This window comes from Parasteatoda tepidariorum, chromosome 6, assembly GCF_982258835.1.
Source record: "Parasteatoda tepidariorum strain Cologne lab strain chromosome 6, Ptep-v5.0, whole genome shotgun sequence".
Lineage (NCBI taxonomy): Eukaryota > Metazoa > Arthropoda > Arachnida > Araneae > Theridiidae > Parasteatoda > Parasteatoda tepidariorum.
Genome location: NC_141760.1, coordinates 51,560,470 through 51,584,874, shown reverse-complemented (window position 1 = coordinate 51,584,874; position 24,405 = coordinate 51,560,470). Strand labels below are relative to the sequence as shown.

The 24,405-nt window shown below is 27.0% G+C and overlaps 1 protein-coding gene across 4 annotated transcripts in view; it reads right to left on the bottom strand.

Moving 5' to 3' along the window:
* Positions 1-24,405, bottom strand: part of LOC107446919 (lachesin) — a 52,698-nt gene that overhangs the window by 4,010 nt on the left and 24,283 nt on the right. Inside the window, exons 2-8 of one of the 4 annotated variants that reach the window (XM_016061700.4) lie at positions 14,799-14,911; positions 13,235-13,442; positions 10,776-10,931; positions 8,593-8,721; positions 8,223-8,510; positions 5,756-5,830; positions 4,583-4,678 (exon numbers count right to left, since the gene is read on the bottom strand). In XM_016061700.4, coding sequence (XP_015917186.1) covers positions 4,583-4,678; positions 5,756-5,830; positions 8,223-8,510; positions 8,593-8,721; positions 10,776-10,931; positions 13,235-13,442; positions 14,799-14,911 — 1,065 coding nt within the window. Of the gene's footprint in view, positions 1-4,582; positions 4,679-5,755; positions 5,831-8,222; positions 8,511-8,592; positions 8,722-10,775; positions 10,932-13,234; positions 13,443-14,334; positions 14,356-14,798; positions 14,912-24,405 lie in introns of those variants that run through there. The other 3 variants (XM_071178682.2, XM_087165839.1, XM_016061718.4) reach the window with 3 other exon arrangements.

Below are 24,405 nucleotides of genomic sequence, written 5' to 3'. Positions count from 1 at the left end.
TGTTATTTATATTCATAAGTAGGAGCTTGAGATAGAAATAGATAAATCACATTTGAATTCTAAATATAGGAATTCTTTTTCCTTTTTTAAAAGTTATTTACTAAGCTTTTTAATTTTGTGTTTGAAATAGCAATTTATTTTTAAATTTAATTTTTTCAGTTGAGATCATTTTTTATTTAATTGAAATTTCAAAAATCAAATTCTATATTTGTTCGTAGTATTTGTTTTTATAATAAGTTCAAACTGCAATCCTTTATGAACAAAACTATACTAATGCTTATTTTATTAAAAATTTAATGCGTTTAAAAATAGAAAAGCTTCAGTTTTTTTTTTAAATAATTTTTTTTAAATCTTTTTTGTTACTACGTTGATGTATTTCGTATATATTTAATGTTTTTTATTTTATATTTTAGACTTAAGTTAACAATTTTCCATTTGTTTAAGTTAGTTATTAGTATAAAGAAACTTAATATTTTTGTAATTATGTAAAAACTCAATTCGCAGTTTTGTATTAAAAGGCACGATAATTAACAAAATAAATAATTAAAAAAATTGTACTTTAACTGCCTTAACTAGAAAAAAAATAATTTTGCGATTTAAGGGTATTTTTTTTTATTTAATATTTAAAAAAAAAAAACTTAAACGTTCTTCGGGAAAGCATTATTTACAAATCATCAAATTTTACAAATATTTATGATTTATCATGCTACAATGTTTGAATACATAGTTAAATTTTTTAAAATTTTATTTATTATTTATATTGTGTTATTTTCATATAAAGAAATATTCGGATAAAAAATTTAGCATTCTACAAATTATTTAAGGCAAGAATGCATGAAAAAATTTATCTGTACTTCCAAAACTAGTTCATCCCCCCCCCTAGAAAAAAAGAACTATTTCTATATCCCCATTCAAGATTTTAATCACAGCTCTTATATTAATAACAATGTAAATTATAAAATGAATAATAAAAATAAATAAATTATTAAATAAAAATGAAAAATAAAATTTTAGTAATAAATAAGCATTAAAAATAATTATTCGCAAATAAGATTACTAAAATTAAATAAATACGCATATAATATTTGAAATGCATGAAAAAGAATCCTACTTAGATTAAGAATTTTAAAAAAAAATGCACGAGTCATAATTGATGTCTGATAATTTTTCAATTTAATGAACAAATACTAATTTAATTCTCATCTACATTTTTTAAAGCCTTTGATGTGTATCACATGTTATTATTATGTAAAACATGATGTTATGAAAAGACCACCCTTAATATAAATTTTTATAAACCTTGTCAAAAATAAAGATAAAAATCTACTTCAGCGGAAGTAGTAAATTAAAATTTAAAAGGGAAAAAACAAGCATATGAATTTAAAAAATATCTAATACAATACATTGATAATAATCTTTATAATAATAGTAATAATAACAGGCCTGTTTAATTGCCAGGTGAATGTTAAAGTTTTTAATTTATAAAGTTATTTAATTTGGTAAAAAATCGTTAATCGCCTTTTTACACTTGCCTTCCTCAATAGTGATTAGTTTGTTTTCGATAGTTAAAATTCTAACGTGTGACCTCTATCCTTTCTTTTTCGCGTTCACTTGAAACAAAATTTCCTTAAATGCATATTAAGAGCCGTCACTCCGAATCACCTGCATATTATTAAATTTCATAATCAAATACAATAATGTTGTAATTTTGCTTACAAAAGATATTTAAAATAATAGAAGATCGTTACTTTCAATGACTTTTATTAAATTAATTTTTTAAAAAAATGTTAAATTATTTGAGTCGGAAAGCTTGAAGCTCTATAAATTTTAAAATTTTTTACAATAAATAGAAAAAGTATGTGACCATCGTTTCTAGCACTTCATCATAAGTCGATTTAACGTTTGCTTTGACAAAAATTTTTTTAATTTATTTAAATGTTCAATAATTAAGTGCTTAAAAAAATTTTTTTAACAATTACAAGAATAGACGGTACATATTTCTTAAAAAAGGAAAATTGTGAAAAAATTTTGATATAATATAAATGAATATTATTGCGGAATTGCTATGAAAAATTAAAAAATTTGATTATAAAATCTATCTGATAAGATTGTGTTTCGTTGCACATTCAATAGAAAAAAAATCGCGTTTTCTGTTAAAAATTTGACAAGAATTAGTAAGAAAATTTACAATTTTCATCGAATTTTAATTATCCAAGTATTCTTATCCCCCCCAAAAGAAATAATTTTAAAAAATTAAAAATTTAATTTGAAAACTAAATTTAAAAAAAATTATTAACGTATTTCAAAAATAAAGAATAAATGTATTCAAAATCGTTTTTTTAACTAAAAATTAAATATACATAAAAAAATTCTATAGTATTAAATCAAAAATTTTTAGTGGCTCTTTAAACGCGGGAAATTCTGTAAAATTGTAACTTTTGGCTCTTTCATTTCAAAAGGTTGCCGATCCTTAAACTGTTGCTACAAATGTGGTATTTAGGTATGGCTAGTAATAAGTATAAGCAAATATTTTATGCATTAAACCACTTATGCATTATTTCTTATTATTTTAAAAGCTCTACTTATGCATATTTTTATTTTACTCTTTATATTTCAATTAATTGGTGTAATTTTAATGTCTGATAGTTAAAATAAATAATAAACAAAATTATTTAATTTTAAAGGAGCAAACAGACTTGCAGGAAAAAAAGTACTCGTCTGTGAAATTCGAGCACAGAGTTTTGGGCTGCATTTTAAAACAAATCGTTAGTCAATTTTACTTTACTTAATGGTTCATTGTCTACGATTGATCTAGAGTAATGAAATCATGAATTTATAATTTGAGGCATAATTTGTTAGTTTTTATTGTTCTAATTTTATCATAAATAATATATATACGTAAATATATAATAAATAACGCTGATATTAAAAACTGGAAACTTTGATAACATGAATTTTTCTATATCGCGAAAAAATAAATTTAAAACCCCTACATTGTTGCTATATTGCCAATAGAGAGAAACATTTTTTAGAGAGAGGGCGCTTGACTTTCCGAAATATTTATGATCGAAAAGATCTTGACATTAATTTCTGAAGAATTTAAAAAAAAAAAATTGAATTCTAATTCTTAAATTTTTCTTGAATAATTTCTCGAAACTAATAAGAATGTTTAAAAAGCTGCCTAAATTATTCATTTCTTAAGAAATGGACATGTTAGAAGCGTACATCTGCTCATAAAAAACTTGACCTTTAATGAACCTTGTAGAAACTTATATTTAAGGAGTGAGTAATTGAGAACAGTGGAAGTACATATAGTTTATAATATCTGAAGTTGTAATCAAAAAGGTAGATGTCGAAGTAGAACTGCTTCACCAAAACTCAGTTGAAAAAATTAAGATGTTTTCATTATTTGAAATAACTATTTGGAAAAAATTATGTTAGTAATTTGACTGAATTATTAAAAAAAAAATCGATCTCGCGAAATTATTTAGTGTCTTCTTACACGAGTTCACAATATCAAGAATTGATTGTATTTGTGCACAATGTAGTTAATACATTTGTAAAATAAATTTATGTATTTGTACAGAAATATATGAAAGAAAACATTTCGAAGTTGTTTGTTTATTATGTTTTTATCAATAAAACCACATTTTCAACAAAAAAAATAATAATAATACATTTAATGAATATTTAAACAAGTCTAAATAAAATAATCATTACAAATATTTATTTTAATTAAGAAATTATGTAATTATAAAATATAAAAAAAAAACATTAAACAGCTGTAAAATTGGATTTAGTACAGCAATTTAAATGACTAAGCTTTTGATTTTTGTTAAAATATTACCGGTTCTTTTAGGCAAAGAAAATGCGATTATCAAGCGACAAAAATGTATGGGAATATTTTATTTCGCGTATTATATCGATATAAACTTAAATAATGGCAATTTATGAAGAATGAACTAATAAAAACAGCAATGTATCTTTCCATAAGAACACTTTCAAAAGTAAGAAATAGATATATCTATAGTAAATCCTTAAATATTTTACAAAAAAATCGAATGCGGTTCATATTTTAATTGAAAAAAAAAAGGTAAACCAGATGTTAAAAAAAAAGCACCGAGTGGGAATAAGAGTAGCCTTAAGTTTTCTTCTGGGGCACAGAAATCTAACACATTACATCTCTCACATTAAATTTTAAATCCACCATTATTCACCAAGTTAGTTGGGAGCTCGACAATTTAATGTCGACTCAGGGAGAACGACATTTTTGCATGAAATTGTACAGCTTTCCGATATGTACTACACAAGTTTCCTGAATCTCTACATCAGTACTAGATAAATAGAACAATACACAGAAATATCTTACTGCTTATAAGAACATTTTTAGGCGTTTTTCACTAAAAGTGTTCTCCTGAATTATTTAAAAGTAAGTGTTATCAATATATTGCCCTGATCTTTGTAATTTTATCGTTAAAATGAACAAAACATATAAAGTATAATTATTAGATTGAAAATATTATTTTTTAGATCAAAAAACAAGAATGCGTATAAGTGTAGGCAAATGTAAAATTAACATTACCTGTACTGTGTTCAATGCTAAATTCTGTTTCTTGTTCTTGTAATGACAAATTGTCTTGCATGCTTGTTTTGCTTAATTTTTCTTCCTCTGTTTCTTCTAAATGTAAAAAAAAGATTATAAATGAATGACATTTACTAATTTAATTTCAAAATAATTTCATTTGTCAACTTAAATTTAAATAAATGGATGACAAATTAGCATAATATTATGCAATTTAACTTCATTCCATCAGTGTAAACCATTCCTGTGTTGTTCGAGTTTGCCAGTGCCAGTTATCGCTCGCTAGCAACTTAGAGAGAGAGGCTCCGCTAATTGTAAAATTAATACTTTAATGTAAAATTATATACCTTGTAAAGTAAAATTAGATGCTTTAAAGTGATGTTAAAAATTGTATACCTAACAATTCAAAAATTTTCGACTATTATTAAATAGAAAAATAAAAAAATAATAAATATTTGCTAAAATTTATTTTTTGCATGGTATTAGCATTGTATAAACGAATTTTATAATTGTGAGCAAATGTTTTTCAATTCGCTTTAAAAGTTTTCGAGATACGGCGAAATAAGCAAAAAGTACAATTAACATTATGTGGTCCGAACTTTGGATCGCTCTATTGACCAAACTATGGGGGCCATATTTCCCAGATTGCGGATATATTTTGGGGATCAGAAATCCTAATCTGCAGAAAAGGAGTTATATTTATTCATAGAAAGCACGTTTTTGTGTCTTATTTTGTAAATTAAAATATCGTCTGCAATAATTAATTAGCATATTTGAGGTTACCCCCTCAAACCATTAAGTTTGAGTTTTAGAACGTGAAGAATCGATTATTAGATCAAAAGTTATTCAAGGTGGTCAGTTTTTTTTTATTTTTTTTTATTGTGCATTGTGCGTGGCAAGAAATATCAAAATTATTATCAGGTTAACTATGTGAAGTGAATGAATGAAATTAATCTTTTTTTCTTTATCATTCTTTATAAATTTTCTGTTTTGAATTTTGTTTACTTAAATTTTGTCCATATACAAGACAGATATAAAAGTATTTTGCAAGATAAGATGAAGATAATTTTCTTTTCTCAAGTTTTCAAAATTGTATCAAGTAACTGTATAAATTATTTGACTTATTTATAACGGAACTTATTACAATGGTATCAAGTAGTATTAAAATAATACCTAGTATATTGATTATAGGTTGTTCTGGCGGAGTTGATACTGGAGGAATGATATTGTGGGTGCTTGTTTTAATTTCTGAAAGTATAAAGATATAACAAGTTACTAAATTTAAAATTTTCGTAATAAACATACAGATTTAGTTCTTCGTTGCAATTTTAATGAAATAACACTTATTAAACACTTATTTTAATTTGTTTATTAATTAAAATCATCTGGGTACGTTAGTTTTATCGTTGATTAAAATGACTGAGCATTTTAAATAGAATTCGGCAACATTCAACAATTTTCTGTCTTTTACTAATCATTTATATCGAGTCTAAAGATAGAACCTTTTTTTTATTGTATTCTTTATTTTTTTATTGAAAAATATATGAACATTACATAAAGTTTGTCTACGTTAAGAACTCCCCTCGACACAAAGTCTGAGGCTATCTGCTGATATGGAAACAAGAATAGCGCAATTCAGGAAGGGTAGCTTCTCTTCACTCTAGGGCTAACACAGTAGACTATAGAAAAAGTTACCCTTTCTCTCGCCGACCAAAACCTGTCCTAAACAGTGACTCCAAACCCCTACTAGAAATAGTTATACCTCGTTACCATAGTCACCGCCACGGGTCCAGACAAATGGTTAGGTGAGTTCTTACTTGACAAACTATAGATAGTGTCAGAAAGTCATAAAATTTTTAATGACAACAGCAACAATTTTGTCGCTACCTGGTCGAAGAATTAGCCTGATAATGATACCTTATACCTGTGGTTCCTAAATGGTGTTCCGCGAAGGGTCATAGGGCTTCCGAGAAATAGAATTTTTTTTTTAAAACTCTTTATGATTTTCGTAACCAGTAATTAAATTTATATGCGATTAATAATTCATCATTCATTTAACACGTTCACTGCCAGCCGAGAACAGGTGATTATGCTGTGTCTTTCATTGAAAAGTGGCAATCGATAATAATAAAATTAAAGTTAACTTTTATTTCTTAAACAACTACTTTAGTTTTTAAAATTCACAATAACTTTATTTCAATAAACAATGTGTTATTTTGGTGAGAAAATATCGTATTTTCTGAGAAATAGTTGGACGTTAATATACACCTTGCTACCACTTGATCTGTTTTTTTAGACACAAACTACTAGAAGGAATTTCGTCACGCCCTGGTGCGGGATCGGCAGCGAAAGTGTTAATAATTCCTATCTAATAGAAATTCTTGTGAAGAAAGAAGAAATTTCAAAACAATGTTTTTCTAATAACAATATAATGAATGAATTGTGAAAAATTCCTATAGTATTTCGCATTGAATAAAAATAACAAAATTCAGCATCAAGAGGTATGCTGTTTGTAAACCATTTGCAAAGTTTTTTTTCTTTCATTAATTAGCGTTGAAAAACTAATTTTACGTTAAGTATATATTTAGATTCATTTTTTTAGGTTGTCGTGAAGGTGCACACTCTTTATTTTTAGAAAACTGTTCGCCTATTTTAAGTTATATATATGGGCCCATGTCTGAGAGTTCGTGGGTTCGAATCCCGCCTGCCGAAGACTCCCCGTGTAGTAAAGTGACTGATGCACGTTAAATCTGTCGAGTCGCGAAAAGTCCTCCATGTTCCCATAACAAATCAAAACCTCTGGGGGTACTGGATTGGAGATCGATCGTTCTCTGATTCAGGTCAAAATTATGATCAGTGGATGAATGAATGGATGTATGAATGGGTCCGCCCTATAAACGGGTGCAACGTATGTTGTGGCAGAAGTCGAATTCTTGGCCATAAATGGCGTCACTGGAAAAACAAGAACTATCGCACCCCCTCTGCCTAAAGCAGGCATACGTCAGTAACAACAAGTTTTATGTACACATTTATGTATAAATATACATTCATATAAAAAATAAACATGCGTATATACATAAAACTTAAAATAAACGAACGGTTTTCTAAAAACAAAAAGTGTCTCCCCCCTCGAACACGCATATGGCTTAAGTATTAATTTAAATAGTGTTGAATAGTTAATTATACGATTATTTATATTATACGATTATATTATTTAATTATACGATTATACGAAGTATTTATTTAGAATAATTTTTAACTTCCACAGAAATAAACAGTAACTTTTTGATCCTTTCTAAAGTGGCTGTAGAAATTTTAAACAAAAACGGTGCTATTGTGCCGCATATCGTCATGGCAACTGTTGGTGACGGAACTTGCCTTTTCGAGCAAAAAGGTGAGAAAAAAAATAGTAAATATATTGTTTAAAACTAACTAAGGTGTTAGGATTAGAGGAGTGGTAGAAGAAGTAAGTTATTTAAATACAGTTGTACTGTGCATTCGATTCGGTTACCAATAAAGTTTATAGGTTATACAAGATAATTTTGAAAGGTGATCTAGCTGGTTGCCAAAGGCGGCTAGATTTTATTATTTCTTTAATTTTTTTTATGAGACGAAGAAGAATAGATATGGCAATGCTTACTGTACAAATTAACGGATCCAGCCGTTTCTCCTAAAGCATTTTTCGATACACATCTGTATACACCAAAATCATCTTTATTTAGATTCTTTACCACTATCTTCATGTGAACTTTATATCCATTTACAATCTGATAGGTTTCATATTTTTCACTGGACGCACCAACGACGTGGTCATTCCTCACCCAAAAATTAGTGGCAGCGGGGTGCGCTTCAGTATTGCATTCCAGTGCAATAGGATTGCCTTCAGCTGCGCCAACAAGCTGGTTTGGGATCCAGATCATGGGAGGAACTGAAAATTTCTTAAATAAGTATGCATGACTTGTCTCGCTATAATTTTAGATTTTTGTTCATAAGAAGTTGATAAAACTTACAGGTTATATCAATGTGCATTCGTCGACTTATGGCCGGTGGTACACCATTGGATGCTATGCACAAATACGCTCCCATACTTTGACGAGATACTTTGCGTAGAATTAATTCCTCTCCATCAAATAGATCCACTAAAAGTAGGAAATTATCTTAAATTAATAGCAAATAGTTAATTTAAAAACTTTGGTCATTAAGTACTAAATAAATAAATGTGTGTCAAGAAAGGAAGTTTGGAGAAAGATGAAATATCTTTTGATCTATTAATTGAAATTTTGTCTAAAATGCATAAGATCTAAAGCATTCAATTCAACCTTTGACGTAGAATTTTTATGGAACATATTTTTCCTACTTTTTCATTATTCTGTTTTAATTTAGATCAAAATAAGTGAAAAATATTACATTTAGCATTTTAATAATTTATGGTTATGAAATACTGCATGAAACAACGGTTTCTTTTTCTGTGCTAAAGGTAAAATCTTCCAAACACAACTCATTTCCAAACAATAGTTTTTCAAATTTGCAATTATTTAGATCTAAGAGAAACCATTATTCATCATTGAAGTTTCTTTAATTTACAATATCAATTATTGCTAAATCTTTGAATATGAATGAAAATTTCTTTTTTCAGACTACTTTTTTGGATTTTATATTTTTGTACAAATATAATTCTAATAATCTAACAGATTTTTTAAGTATCTATTAAACTGTTTTTATTATTTAAAAAATACATAAATATATTTTTGCATGTAATTAGATAGTTGGAGAAAAAATATTTAGAAGGAACACCTTTGCTCCATCCGCGTCAAAGTGCTAAAAAAACTTCTAAAATGTTTATTAGATAGTTATTAATGCTTGAAAATGTGAAAAAATGCCGAATTTACTTTGTCAATGATAACAAGATTAGGCTTTAAATGGTATTTCGATATAAGTTATTTTTGAGGAAAAAATTATTCTAAGATTTAAGTCATTTTTACTATAAACATGTTATAAAAATCCGCTTTTGATGTTTAAAAGTATTATCCATTAAGCATTAATAAAAGCATAATTTACTTAATCTATGTTTTTTAGATTAGGTTTAAAAAGGTACTTTCAATGCCAGTTGCAGAGGATAATATGATTTTAAGATTTGTGTCATTTTTAATATAAACACGTTATGATAATGTATTTTTAATGTTCAAAGGTATTACCCAAAAAGTATTACTAAAAAGATAATTTGCTTAATCTCCAATAAATAATTTAGGCTTAAAATGGTATTTCGATATCAGTTACTTTTAAAGATAATATGATTTTAATATTTGAGTAATTTTTAATATAAAAACATGGTTCTGATGCATAAAAAGTACATGAAGAAAAGTTAAGATATTTTAATCGTTGATTATTAGACTTAAAGGTTAAGCAGCTCCGAGGAGCAAGGCGCATTGACCAGAGGTTTATTGTACCCAAACCCTAGATCACGATAATAGCTGAAACAAGGTTCAGCAAGCACCTGACAGGAAAATCCTGTAATTCTCAGGCCTTAACACAATTTTATCCCAGTCTATTCTGTCAAATCTTTGAACAGAATAAACTTTACACTCACAAATATGTCTTGAAGTTTCCTCCTCGAGATGACAAAAAAGGTCGGGTGCGATACCCATAATGTAAAGGTGTCTCTTGAGGGTGGAGAGACCAGTGATCTACCTTAAGCGATTTCTGTTAAGTTTAAGAAGCTCTTTTTGAAGCGCATTGGGCAATCATGCTGTGTAGTCAACTTTTTGCTTTTAATGTATAGATTTGAAGCATAATAATCAGACATATTTTTAAAATTATTGAACCGAGCTTTTTTGGGAAAATAACCAAAATTTCTATGTAGACAATAAGTAATTTCTGTGTATCGAGCTGTTATCAGGGGGAAATTCAGGTAACTTATAAGGTATGTGTCACTTAAAGAATGGTAAAAGGGTAAGTAACTTGTGATGCCATTAAATCTACTATAGTTATTTTTGATATTCAGGAATTACCAGGGGGAAATTCAGGTAATTTGTATGGTATGTGTCACTTAAAAAATAGGGGAAAGGTAGTGACTTGTAAAGGATAACTTGTGATGCCATTAAATCGATTATATTTATTTTTGATGTTCAACAATTATATTATACATTATATAAATTTTGATGTTCAAGTACTAGATCATACGAATAGTGTGTACTTTTTTGCTGCCCAATAATGATAGGTTGTCCGTCTTCTCTCCTCCACTTTATCTTTGGTATGGGATTTCCGGTAGCTCTACAGGATAGAGTAATATTGGCGTTTTCTGCAACTGATATGTTTCTATTGATAACTTCATTTACAAATTCAGGAGGTACTGAAAAATGGAAACAAAGCAGATATGCAATGCCCTGAATTATAAAAAAATAACATATCAAGAAAAAAATGCCGGAGTATTCCATAATTTACCTGTAAATGTTAACATTGATAATTGGTGCAGTTTGGGCATTTGTTGATAATTTTATTAATAATTGGTGCAGTTTGGGCATTTGTTTCTATCTTATTCTCAATTTTAAAATAAACATAAGAATATGATTTTTTGAGTAAATGATTGAGAATCTATCCATTGATAATATCGGCTTCCTGTAATAGTAAATTTTAAACTATTAAATTTTTATATCAATTAGTATGCATTATGATTTTCTAGCGCTTTGAAATAAATTATTTATTATCAATTAATTGATTTTTCTTCCAAAAGCAATTGACAAATTTTTAATACCTTAATAAAATCTTAATACAAAATACATGTTTTTCTTTTTGTTGTCAAGAAAATTATCTTAAATATGCCTGTGTATTTCATAAAAATTTAATGATACCTCGTTAAATATTTTTAATAAAAGTTAAATTTTGAATTTTATAAATTTCTATGACAGAATTTTAACAGGCAAAATTTTTTTAAATTATTGGTTTTCATTTACGCGAAGTTAATTAACACAAGTGTTTAAAAAAATAAGCTTTGGTTTCGAGTGACATTCCACTATCTGTTCCAGAAAGTGCGTATAAATAATTAAAGATAATCATTAGCATTTATCAAAATCAAAGTTTTCGAATTAGTACACATTATAAATATTTGTAATGATCTTGATATACGTTTGTAATATGACTTCCCTTAACGGTCTAATATCGCTTTATTTTTTTACAAATAAATATTAAAAGAAGCTATTGCTGTTTTGGGTGTGAAATATAGTGTATTGTTTAATTTTGTTCGGTTAAGCGGAACTTATAACATCAAAAACGATAAAATTTGGTAGATGTCGTAAAGTGAAACGAAATTTCTCTACATATTTATACAATTTTAAGTTATCAAATCTGCTGTCTTAGATTTAGACATGAGCTGTAAAAAGCTTGATTATTGAATTTTTAAATTTTTTTATTTAAAATTTTGTAAAATGGCCAGAAAAAATTGTATACTTTGCAATTTAAAAATATTTCGACTATTATTAAATAAAATATTAAAAAATAGTAAATAATTATTAAATATTATTATTATTATTATTTTTGCATGAATTAATTTTTATCATTGAATTAACAAATTTTATAGTTGTGTGCAAAAAATTTTCGATTCGCATTAAAAGTTTTCGAGATGCGGCGAAATATGCAAAAAGTAAAATTAACATTAAGTGGTTTCGCTTTCCTGATCAAATTATTGGTATCATATTAATCCAAAGAATCGAAAATCCCCGAAGAAAAGGTATGCTTTTTCGGTGAAAGTACGTTTTGATATCCGAATTTGTAATCTAAAATCATTTACGCTAATTTTATTTTATAACCAACGTTGACAGCCGACCCAATTCTGAGTTACTATCAATGTCATCAGTTCTATCAATATCAATGTTCAACTCCGTAGCCTTATAATTTTGAACCTAACCCAGAAGATAAGGGAACTTCTCGATCGAGCATTCTGTCAAACTGGTCTTCGTGGAAAACTTTTTGATGGAACCAACCCTCATTTGAGTAGCATAGAGAGGAAAACCACAAACCTTCCTACTGTTATTCCAGAGAAAAAGGGAATTCTAATCCATGATCCGTCTACCACTGAGGATATTTTACGTCATCACTGTAATCGGTGCGAACTAGGAGCAAAATTCATATCAACCAGCTATCGCTGGGATCGTCACCTCATTGGGAGGTGAATGCTCTATCCACTGAGCCTTCGCGATTCCATTTGCACCAATTAGTGTATTTAAAGGTAAGCCTTCGGACCATTAATATTGAATTTTATTGAGTGAAAATCCGATCGTTTGACCAAAAGTTATTCAGACAGTACATTTTTATTAATCATTTTTATGCTCCCTGTAAACTGCACCATTTAGTCAGGCTCACTGTTTTTTTTTTAATGTTAAATTCATGAAATTTTTCGAAACTTGTTAATTACGCCCATCTTATTCCTAATTGTGTACCTGCATATGACGCAATCATAGGTAAATATTAGCATTTGTCGATTAAGAAGCCAATCAGGTTCGACAACCACGCGTGACGTCACTCAAATCTGATTTAAATCACATGGTGAAACATAACCACTTCATTTCTTTAAAGTTGTAATATCCCATTACCCTAAGCAAAATTAAAAAATGAATAATTCATAAATTAATAAATATTGCATAGAGTTGTTCTTCTTACCAACTATTTCTAAGTATCCAACTTGACTAATCATTGGTTGAGTATTGACTTGGCACATATAGTATCCACTATCTTCGGGCTCCACGCTTTTCAAATGTAACAGCCATGTTCTGAAATTGTAGTGAGAGACGGAAACGCGTTTGTTCCTAGTGATGACATGAGTGTGAATTGTAAGTAAAGTTTGCTTGTCCACGTGAACCCAAGCTACCTACTAGACAAGAGGTTTCTTTTAATACATAGAAAGAAAGAAAACAATGAAAAGATTTCAATAACTATTAATTTAATCTTAAAATGTAGCTTTTAAAAAATTAAGATACTGTACAGTCAATTTGTAACATAAGTTAGCAATTATTATAGCCAGCTATTTTAAATTGATAAATTCATTTAAAAAGAAAATATATATGAGAAATATTTTTTAACCAAATTTTTGTCAACAAATTACAATATGGAATAAATTTTTGTCTGTTTTTTGTTGCATGATATTTTTTGTGACGGATCTCGGGTATTTTCACGTTGCAGGATTTCAAATCTCCAATTGGTTTCTATCTTCAAGCTACAATTTTTAACAACATTTTTAATCCATTTTTCGTCAAAATGTGCAAGTTTAAATACGTTATGCATAACAGGGGGTCATATAAATGTTGCCTACAAACTTCTAGAAGAGTTATATCACATAATTAGAGTAAAAATTGTACAGGAATCAGTAAATGTCATCATACGTCATGTCACTAAGGACGTTTCCCTATTATGAACTTCTTGTTTTTTCTATGTTTGTATTAACTAGAGAATTTTTTTTTAGTGTCTAAATAATTAAAAAAAAAAGAAAAGAAAATAGTTTAAATAAAAGTATACGGATTAACCTATAATCCCCTAAATGATCAACTACATCTTTTTAATATTTTTTTAAATAAATTTTTTTTAAAAATATTTTTAAAAACAATTCATTTTAATAATTTTTCTTCTTCTTTTTCCATTAATCTTTATTACATTATTTTTCATGTTTTCTCTATATTTTTATTAATTAGTCTAATTTTTATTAACTTTGTCTAAATAATTAAAAAAAGAAAGGAAAATAGTTTAAATAAAAATAAAAGGATTACCCTATAATCCCCTAAATGATCAACTACATCTTTTTAATATTTTTTTAAATAAATTTTACTTAAAAATATTTTTAAAAACAATTCATTTTAATAATTTTTCTTCTTCTTTTTCCATTAATCTTTATTATATTATTTTCCATGTTTTCTCTTTATTTTTATTAATTAGTCTAATTTTTATTAACTATGTCTAAATAATTAAAAAAAAGAAAGCAAAATAGCTTAAATAAAAGTATATGGATTACCCTATAATGCCCTAAATGATCAACTACATCTTTTTAATATTTCTTTAAATAAATTTTACTTACAAATATTTTTAAAAACAATTCATTTTAATAATTTTTCTTCTTCTTTTTCCATTAATCTTTATTACATTATTTTTCATGTTTTCTTTATATTTTTATTAACTATGTCTAAATAATTAAGAAGAGAAAGGAAAATAGTTTAAATAAAAGTATACGGATTACCCTATAATCCCCTAAATGATCAACTACACATTTCATTGTGGCATCCCTTCCTTTAGCAACCGTCAAACTTGAAACAGGTCCTGCAAATGTAGGCATGGAAGGATGTCCTTCTGCTGAAAAATAAAATTAAATTCATGTTTACATTAATTTAAACCTCATTTATCTCAAAGCAAATTTTTAATAAGTTCTGATCGGTTTATTTCTAAATTTTAAATCTTTTTAATAATTTCATGATTTATAGATTTTAAATGCAAAGGTGTGTGTTCATTTGTTTTTGTATTCAATTCGTAATGTTGAATTGTACAAAATTGCAAATTATTTTGAAGGAGCATTGAATAGTTTAAAGACTTATTATATATTGTTTTCATTTCCTTGATACAGTTATAAGGTACAATGAAAAATTTATATTAGACATATCGATACACATTTTGCTAACTGTTAAAAATGAATAATAATAATAAATAAATGAACAAACAAACAAATAAATACATGTATAATTATCTCAAGTTTTTCTCAACTTCAATTTCAATATATTCTTGTTTTAATTTTCTTAATATTAAATTGTTTTTCCCTTGAAAAAAATTTATGCTCTATAACACTATTGGATGATAAACAAAATTGTTCTGAAATACGAAGCCTAAATTCGCCTACGGAAAATAGAAAAATAAGGGTGAAAAAAAGAACTAGAAAAACTATATTAGCCGAGCAAGAAAAAAAAAGAAGATGTAAAACAGAACAGGAAAACCAAAGTGGCTGAAAGGGGTGAATCAGGGTAAAATGCATTTCCACGCGTTACGGACAGATAGTGAGGTACTAATGTCGTTAAAAAGGGTTTCCCTTGTTAACGACAGTAGTGACACGACAACATTTAGTGGCTACATTTCTTGTTCTGTTTTTCATCTTTTTGCCCGCTCGGCTATTGTAGTTTTTCTAGTTTTGCTTCTCATTTTCATTTTTCCATTTTTGACAAGTCTTGAAAATCTGATCTTAGAATATATATCAAAAATAAAAAATATCTTCCTTCTTCAGTTTCTTGGGATTATTTATTTAATATTGGTTATTATATTTTTTCCATTTCCTACGTTTCTATAACTTGACTTTAACACATATCAATAACGTTAAAGCTTTGTCAGAATTATTTTTAAAGATATGATCTTCACTATTAGGGCTTTTATCGCTATATAAACACTACAATTCACAAGATAAATTTTTTTTTACAAATCAGAAGCATTAACCTTGGCCTAAAGATGACAACACTGAATAGCTAAACAAGAGGAAGAAATAAAAAAGGGGAGAGAGCGGGAAGCCATGATTCAATCGAGCTGATTATAGAGAGCAATTAGAGAGAGTTGGCAATTATGAACGCAGAAGTGAGTACAGTTACAAAAGAACAAAAAATCGTTCAAGAAGAGGAACAAAGAGATGCGCCTCCACTATCTCATTTACTAGAATGGCTGTTTCATAATTCAGAACGCACTTGTTAAAAGAGATCGGCGCTGTTCCTTTAGACTGTGAGTTCGGTGCAGAATGTTAAATCTTATACAGGTGTTCAACAGAAAAATTCTTTCAGCTAATACTAAAATATCGTTTGTACTCTTTCAATGAAGAGAAAAATTATTTTTTGTCTAAAAAAAAGTTAATCATATAATAACTCAATATCATATAATAATTAAATAATATTATGATGAAGATTATCTTATTGAAAGGTTTGTCAATGTAGTGTTAATTCAAATTTTTCAAAAAGTGACATTTTTATATCAGACGATTTCATGGAAAGAGCTACTTGACAAGCATCATGAATTTTCATTAGATAGCATTGCAGAAACAATCTATATACCAGATGAAAATCGTTTTATTTTTTAATAAAATGCTTTCCTAAAGGTTTTGAAAATGTGGTCATCATTTTGTTGTCTGAGGACCTGGCATTTTTGGAGCTGTTGCTTTTTAAAAAATGGACTATATATATATATGTAATATAAATATTAACTACTTCTATTAATAAAAGCATTAAAACTTCATTCGTTTTCATAAAATATCTTTGGTAAAGGATAAGGGTAGAAATTCTATTTTGGGACTTCAAGGCTAAAAACATGCCAATGAATAATAATTAGATTTATATTTCAAAAGAGAAGTTATTTTAAGATCTTTCACTTCCATATAAGGAAAGATTAAACGATTTGCTATGAGTAATAAATAATTTTGATGAGGCGTAAGAATACACAAGGAAGGCAAATGACTGGCCTCTTCACTAACCTATAAAATATATATATATATATATATATATATATATATATATATATATATATATATATATATATATATATATATATATATATATATATATATATATATATATATATATATATATATATATATATATATATATATATATATATATATATATATATATATATATATATATATATATATATATATATAAAATAAAGAATTTGATTTGACAGTCTTTTATCTAACAAAATGTTTCGCGTACATAGCATATAAAATATATCTATTTCTATCCCAAATACTCTCCTTATTTACTTAAATAAATTGGAGGCTAATTTGGGAAACTAGCATTTCAATTTGGAAACCAACTTTCCTTTTTAAGCAGAGGACATAATTTTAATATGTTACTTACTTTAAAGTGTCTTTTTTTTAAAAAAGTATTTACATTACGTTGAAAACAACTGAAACGCAAAAAGTTAATTATATTAATTATCAGAAATTGTTAATCACTGGATGAAATATTTATATAGGAAAGTTATTTTTCAAATAGAATTTCCTGAAAAAGTTATAATTCCTTTCATTTCAGGATAGATCAATATAAAGCAACGCATATTTGTTAAAATTAGTAATAACTAATTAATTATAAAAACTATATTGCCTGCTTTTTAATTTCAATTAGAAAAACAATAATGTATCTTAGAGCTTAGTGACTTTTTGTGCAACATATAATTTTTTTTATTGTTAATATTTACTAATAACTTGTTATATAACTGTAAATAATAAAAAAATATTAATTAATTTGAAACAAATTTCTTTACACATTAGTTATTCTTTCACAATCCAGTAATTTTGACTGCTCTTGGACAATATAGGTCTATACTAAGTTTCAGTCTTTCTAGTGTTAAATGAAATGTTATGAAATTGTTTTTCATCAACATCGAAATAAAAATGCTTTTAGGATTTAACTTAGGTGACTCTTTCCATTTGTTAAAAATGTTTTATTAACTGCGTTGTTGTAAGGATTGACGAAAGCATCGCATATTCATTAATAACGGAAAATTATTTGGTGCAAGAAATAGTCTTCTATTTGTCTTTTCACACATTTAAGGTCTAGTTTTAGGAAAACATCATATTTTATCCCATCTCATATAATAGGTTTATCATCACCTTTGAAATAGAAACAGTTGTAAAAAGGAAGCTGATATAATTCCATTAAGAAGCGCGATATTTCATGACCGGTATCGCTCATAGATCCTAATACTACCATCCCCCCAAATTTGCTTTTAGGTAGGCTGGGGGCCACAAAAACCGCATGTATTCTTCTATAAGACATATCTTTTTTTTATATTTTTAGATGGCCAAATTTTCTCTTCGAGCGAACTAAGATGGTAACACAATATTCTTGGCGAAGAGGCAATGTTGGCGTCTATATCCCCAAAGGAATCCTCTTTGGCAAATAGAAACTGCTTCTGAAGAAATGGAATACCGTGAATGGCATGAAATATTGAGCGTGGCCATCTCGTAGAATAAGTGGAAAAAGCGCCAAAAAGAAAATAATAATAATAGTATCTGTAATATATAGTGAATAGAAAAAAGATGAAAATAAAATGGTGAAGTATTTTTTTGCGATACCGCCTGTACGTAAGGGGGAAGGGGGAAAAGGATCCTCATGATAGTTATATACATCTCATATTTGCTACATCTAGATAAAATGGGGAGGGAAAAAAGAAGAATGGGTGTTTTATTCCCCCTTTCTCTTTTCACTTCAGTTTATCTCTATCTCTTAGTTTTCTGTTGAGGTCAGACGAAATTTAAAATCGTCTTTTGTTTTCAGTTCTTACAACTCTCCTTTTACTTGAAACAAAAACAATTTTTTTTCTTCAGATGGTGAATTTCTAATGGTTTGGCGCAAAAGATAAATTTAAGAAATAAAAATAAAAATCGTCTGCGTTGTGAATTCATCGAGAAATGCAGAATGGCTCATACAGGCTTCTTTTCCTTCTATCCTGCGGGAGTATAAAGTACTAATAAAGTTAAAATGGATTGGCCTCACGATTCAGACATATATCATCACTTGGGTTTTTTTAGGTGATAAATAGGTTATTTACGATTACACACGATAGCATAAAAAAATGCTTAACGATATCATCGCTTTCCAAATAGAAGTTGAAAAAGTTAAAAAAAAAAAAGAAGAGTAAGTAGTCGTTTTATTACTGATTTTGTTAAAAATGTATATATTTTCTTTAAAAAAAGGAGTGTTTAAATTTTAGTATGGATACCAGTAAAAAGTACCAATCTTTTTCTCCAATTAAAGAGGACAACATACATATTTAATTAAAAAAAAAGAATGGTATTTCATCGATATTTCAAAATTTCTTTTACCACATAAATTTTCTTTTATAACGATAGCATAAAAATTGCTTAACAATATTATCGCTTTCTAAATAGAAGTTAAAAAAGTTTTAAAAAAATAAATAGTTGCGTTTTTATTGATTTTATTCAAATTGTTAATGAGTATTGTTTATATTTTAGTTCGGATACCTGTAAAAAGTAAAGTACCAGTATTATTCCTGAGTAGAAGAGGAAAATGTTACTCATTTAATTAAGAAAAAGGAATTGTATCTACTCTAAAAAATTTCGATATTCTTCTTTCAAGCCATTATTTTCATTTTATACCGATAGAATATAAATGCCCAACGACATCATCGCTTTTCAAGTAGAAATTGAAAATGTTAAAGAAATGGAGAATAAACAGTCGTTTTATGACTGATTTTGTTTAAAATGCATTTTTTTTTAAAAAAAGTGTTGCTCATATTTTAGTACGGATACTTGTAATATCTCCCAATAAAGGAGGACAATACACTGAATTAATAATAAAAAGGAATAGTAATTCATCTAAAAAATTTGATATTTCTCTTTTACCCCATTATTTTTTTTATTAATTATTAATTACCAGGAAAAAATAAAGCGCAGTGCGTTAAAAAAATAAACAAAATAAATTGACTATTCGAATTTTAAAAAGTCAGATATTAAAAGTTTGATTTCTCAAGAGCTACTCCTTTAAATGTTGTAATTTGCCGTATGAAATTACATTTTATTTAAATGAAGTTTAAAAATTTTACGGCTATCATTTAATAAAATAATGAAAATAATAAATTGCTCAAAAATATTTTTTGCATGTAATTATGTTTGGTTAAACAAAATCATGAAAAAACTTTTCAATTCGCTTAAAAAGTTTTCGAGATGTATCCAAATTTGTAAAAAGAAAAATTGGCTTTAAGGGGTCCAAACGGATGTTTGTCTGTAGGATCATGTTTCTCAGATTGCGGTTACTTCCTATACTTAGCGAGTCAGAATTGAATCGAATGCAAATTAAAATAGTTATGTTCCATAAATCAAAGCGAACAGATATTAACGAGATACGACGCTTGTACAAGTAGTTTCTCTGCAATAACAGTTACAGAGCAAAGAAAATTTAATTATTTAATGGAATACATTTCAAAATAGTTATGTTCCGCTTAAAGCAGTAACAAAACGGTTTATTTGAAAGGAAAAAAAAATGCATTTAAATCACCAGAGTTTACATTTCGAATTTTATTTTCATTTTTTACGTCACGAAATTTAAGATACGTATCTAAATTTTTAAGTGTGGAATACTGTAAAACTAGTTTTCTTACTAAGGAAGTTGCGTAGCCGTGAAAATGTGTTTACAGAAACTTAAATAAATACAATTAGTATAGTGTTTGTAAGAAAAAAAAGATCGCAAGAATCAAAGAGAAAAAAATAAAAATTTTATCGTAAAATTATTCATTTCGAAAATACCGTATAATATTTATGTTACAAAATTCAAGATAAATGGTCTTTACGATATTCTTGATAGAAGATTTCTGTATAAGTAGTTACCCTGCAACGATAGTTACAAGGCAGAGAAACCACGTTTACCGCATTTCAAACGGATACCATTAGGTTAATGTTAAGAATAACTAGCTGCAGCGGCAAAAGGAAGGGGGGAAATAAACATTTTGTAGTAAAATTATACTTTTTGATTATGATATAAGATTTTTATTTCACAAAATTCAAGATACATGTCCCCATTAAGTAACGTAGATATATTGAAGACGGATGACTATTGTATAAGTAGTTACCCTGCCACGATAATTACATGGCAGAGAAAACAGGTCTATCACAATTGAAATGTATACTATAAGGTTATTGTTTGGAATCAATTGAAATGAAGTGCGTTGACAAATAAAAGAAAAAATTGAGCATTCTATTATAAAACTAAGTATTTTGAATAAAATTTATAGTTTGCACTTTCGGAATTCTAGATAAATATCTACTATAAGTAACGTAAGAATATTGATGATTTCTGTATAAGTAGTTTCTATGTAGCAATGGTCTCGAAATATGATTTCTGAATCTTAAATAAATAATAATTGGCTATTGTTTCAAATAAAGGGAAATCGTGGCTAAATGAATGAAATACTAAAGAAACTTATTTTAGCAATTTTATTTATATAGTATTTTAAGTTTATATGGCCGCTATTATGAACAACTTTGTTTTTGTATGAAACTGGGTAATTTACAAACCATTATAGAATTCAAAATGGAAAAAAAAGTGCGTGAGATTTATTAGCAAGTGCCTACTCTGGGCATCGAATCATTTATTCACAAATTAACATAACTAAGTTTTAATTGGGTATAATATAGCCTACGTCACAGGTTGTGTTGCTCCTACTAAATTTAACCCATGAACGGCATTTTCTGCGAGCCTAACTTCAAGCCACAAATAAACAAACGAAGTGTTCGTTTAAATAGCTGCTCGTCAGATTTTATTGCATTATAAAGAAAAGTTATTGAAACTAAATACAACTAAATAAACAACAACAACTAAAACAAATAACAACAACTACTAATAACAATAACTAAATAAATAACAACTAAATTCCATTCGTTTAGCATTGCGTCATATGTTGTTCCTACTAAATCGAAGTAGTTGTGTTTTTTTCATATTATACCCAATTGCCGATAACTACCCAGTGTTATTTGTAAGTGGCAAACATCAGCATGATATTATTTTTAATCTAGATAGTATTTCTTGATTTAAATTTAGTTCTTTTTTTAACAAAAAACGAATAGGGCTATATTTTTTCATTTGATAAGCCCGCCAAGGGCTTGAGCAGTTTACATTTTTAATAACATTTAAATTTCATAACAAAATAAAATTCCTTCTCTTTTAATTTTAATTACTTAAAAATTATATTAATATTTTAATTAAATAGATTATGAGCACAAAAGAGAAACAGTGAATATTAGTGTTTTATATTATTTTAGTTTACGCATTAAGTATTTTGTTTGTTGTATTTTCTGTCAAAAAAAAAAAAAAAAAAAAACACATTATATTCAGAGAAATGACTTGGGGTACATAACTATATAGTCGCACTACTGTTGCAATACCTGAAAGTTTTAGTCTACGTTCGAGCAAATTGTTGAAACCTTGGCGACAATAATGTTCTTGACAACTGCGCCGTAATATTTGCTGAGCGAGAGACGTAAGAACGGATCGAGGATCGATCCGAAAAGAGTTGCAAAAGTCTCTTCAAAAGTTGAATAGTGATATCAAGCAACGGGTATAGTAGAAATAATATTCAGTAGTTATAGTAAAAATAATATTATTATGACTTGAGTTTATATATATATGTAAAAAGACAGTAACATATACCAAAAGACAGTAACATGACAAAAGACACTGACATTTATAGTTATTATAAAGGTTCTCCTCAGTAGAAAGAGAGTATTTTTAAATTTAAACAGGATCAATTATTTGTGAAACACGTTAATGGTATATTAAAATTGATAATATAATTAAATGAATAAAATTTTAGCAGCTTTTTTATAAGGTATTTTCGTGTGGGATGTGGGTCAGGTGTTTTTGTGTTTGAAGAGTACGCGAATTTACTTGTAAATTATCATTATCTAAATAAATAATTGATGAGTTATGCTTATTATCTACAAAATTATAATTGAATTATAATCATATTCAATAGAATAAATTATTATAAATATGAACAAGGATTTCGACTGCTATCAATGGAACTATTTAATGAATTAGAAAAAAGTAATTCAGATCATTTCTAAACTAAGATGCACGTCAGAACAGTTATAGTAGCTTTTAAAAAATAATTTTGATATTGAAATGTTAATAAAACTGGAAAATCAAACATAATTTTGTTGGGCATCAAAATAATGCAGTCTCCAAATGACATTTAGAATAGCTACTAAAAATATTTTTAACTGTTTTTCTGTGATAGATTTGTGTATTAAGTTTTAATTAATTGAAATTATTGTGATTTCCCCAAAGCATTGTATAATTTAATTTGAATAAAAATATTTATAAAAAATTTTTTAAACTGAATATGAATAAAATTTGAAGTCAAATAATTTTCCATGAAGCAATAAGTTTCAAAAAGGTACTATTTCGCTGACTTCGCTGACTATTACAAGGAATAAAACTTCGACCAGACATTTTTCGATATATATTTGTAAAGATTTCGAACTCGCTGTTGAGAAAAAATATGAAACTGTTAAATTCAGGATATGAAAGGCAAGAGTGTGAAAATCGAATTTATGAGTGAGATTTTCATAAGCTTTTTTAAAGTTAAATTTAGACTATTAAATATTGTGTAGAATATCTTTTAGTTTTTTTTTCTACTTTCAATTGGAATATTTCTTAATGAAAATTGCTTAATAAAAATTGTTCAATAAAAATTCTTACGATAGTATGTGTTACAGATTTAAAATGGTTATATTTCTGACACTTTTTGAAATTTTTTTAATTGAATTTAACGAAGCAACTGACTTAAATATCAAATATAATTATTACGTTTATTACAAGTCAATGATAAGTTTGCAAAGAATGTTAATTGTGTTTTAGAAAACTAAGCTGGACATTAAATTTAAAATTTTAATTTTGAAATATTTACAATTTTGTTAAAAATATATAAATTTTTTACAATACAATGTACTTAGTTTTCAAGCAGTTTGTTCACAATATTACTCTTCTTTTGTTTTTAAGTTAAACGTTTTACAAATCACAAAACTAATTTTATATTTTTCTATATTACAGAAGGTTGATTAAAGCGATGAAAAAAAATTACCATTATCTATTACAAATTGGTGTAATGTTTTAAAAACAGATAGAAATGGATATACTATTTTACCATCACTCAAAAAGTACTGTAAACATTTCAAAACACATTGAATGTGAATTGAATATATCAAATCATCTTAAATAACAAGTTTACCACACTCAAAGTAAGTCTACAAAGACACTTTTCGTAGCGCAAATTATTTTTAAGTTTTTCAAAATTTAAAGTTAAAC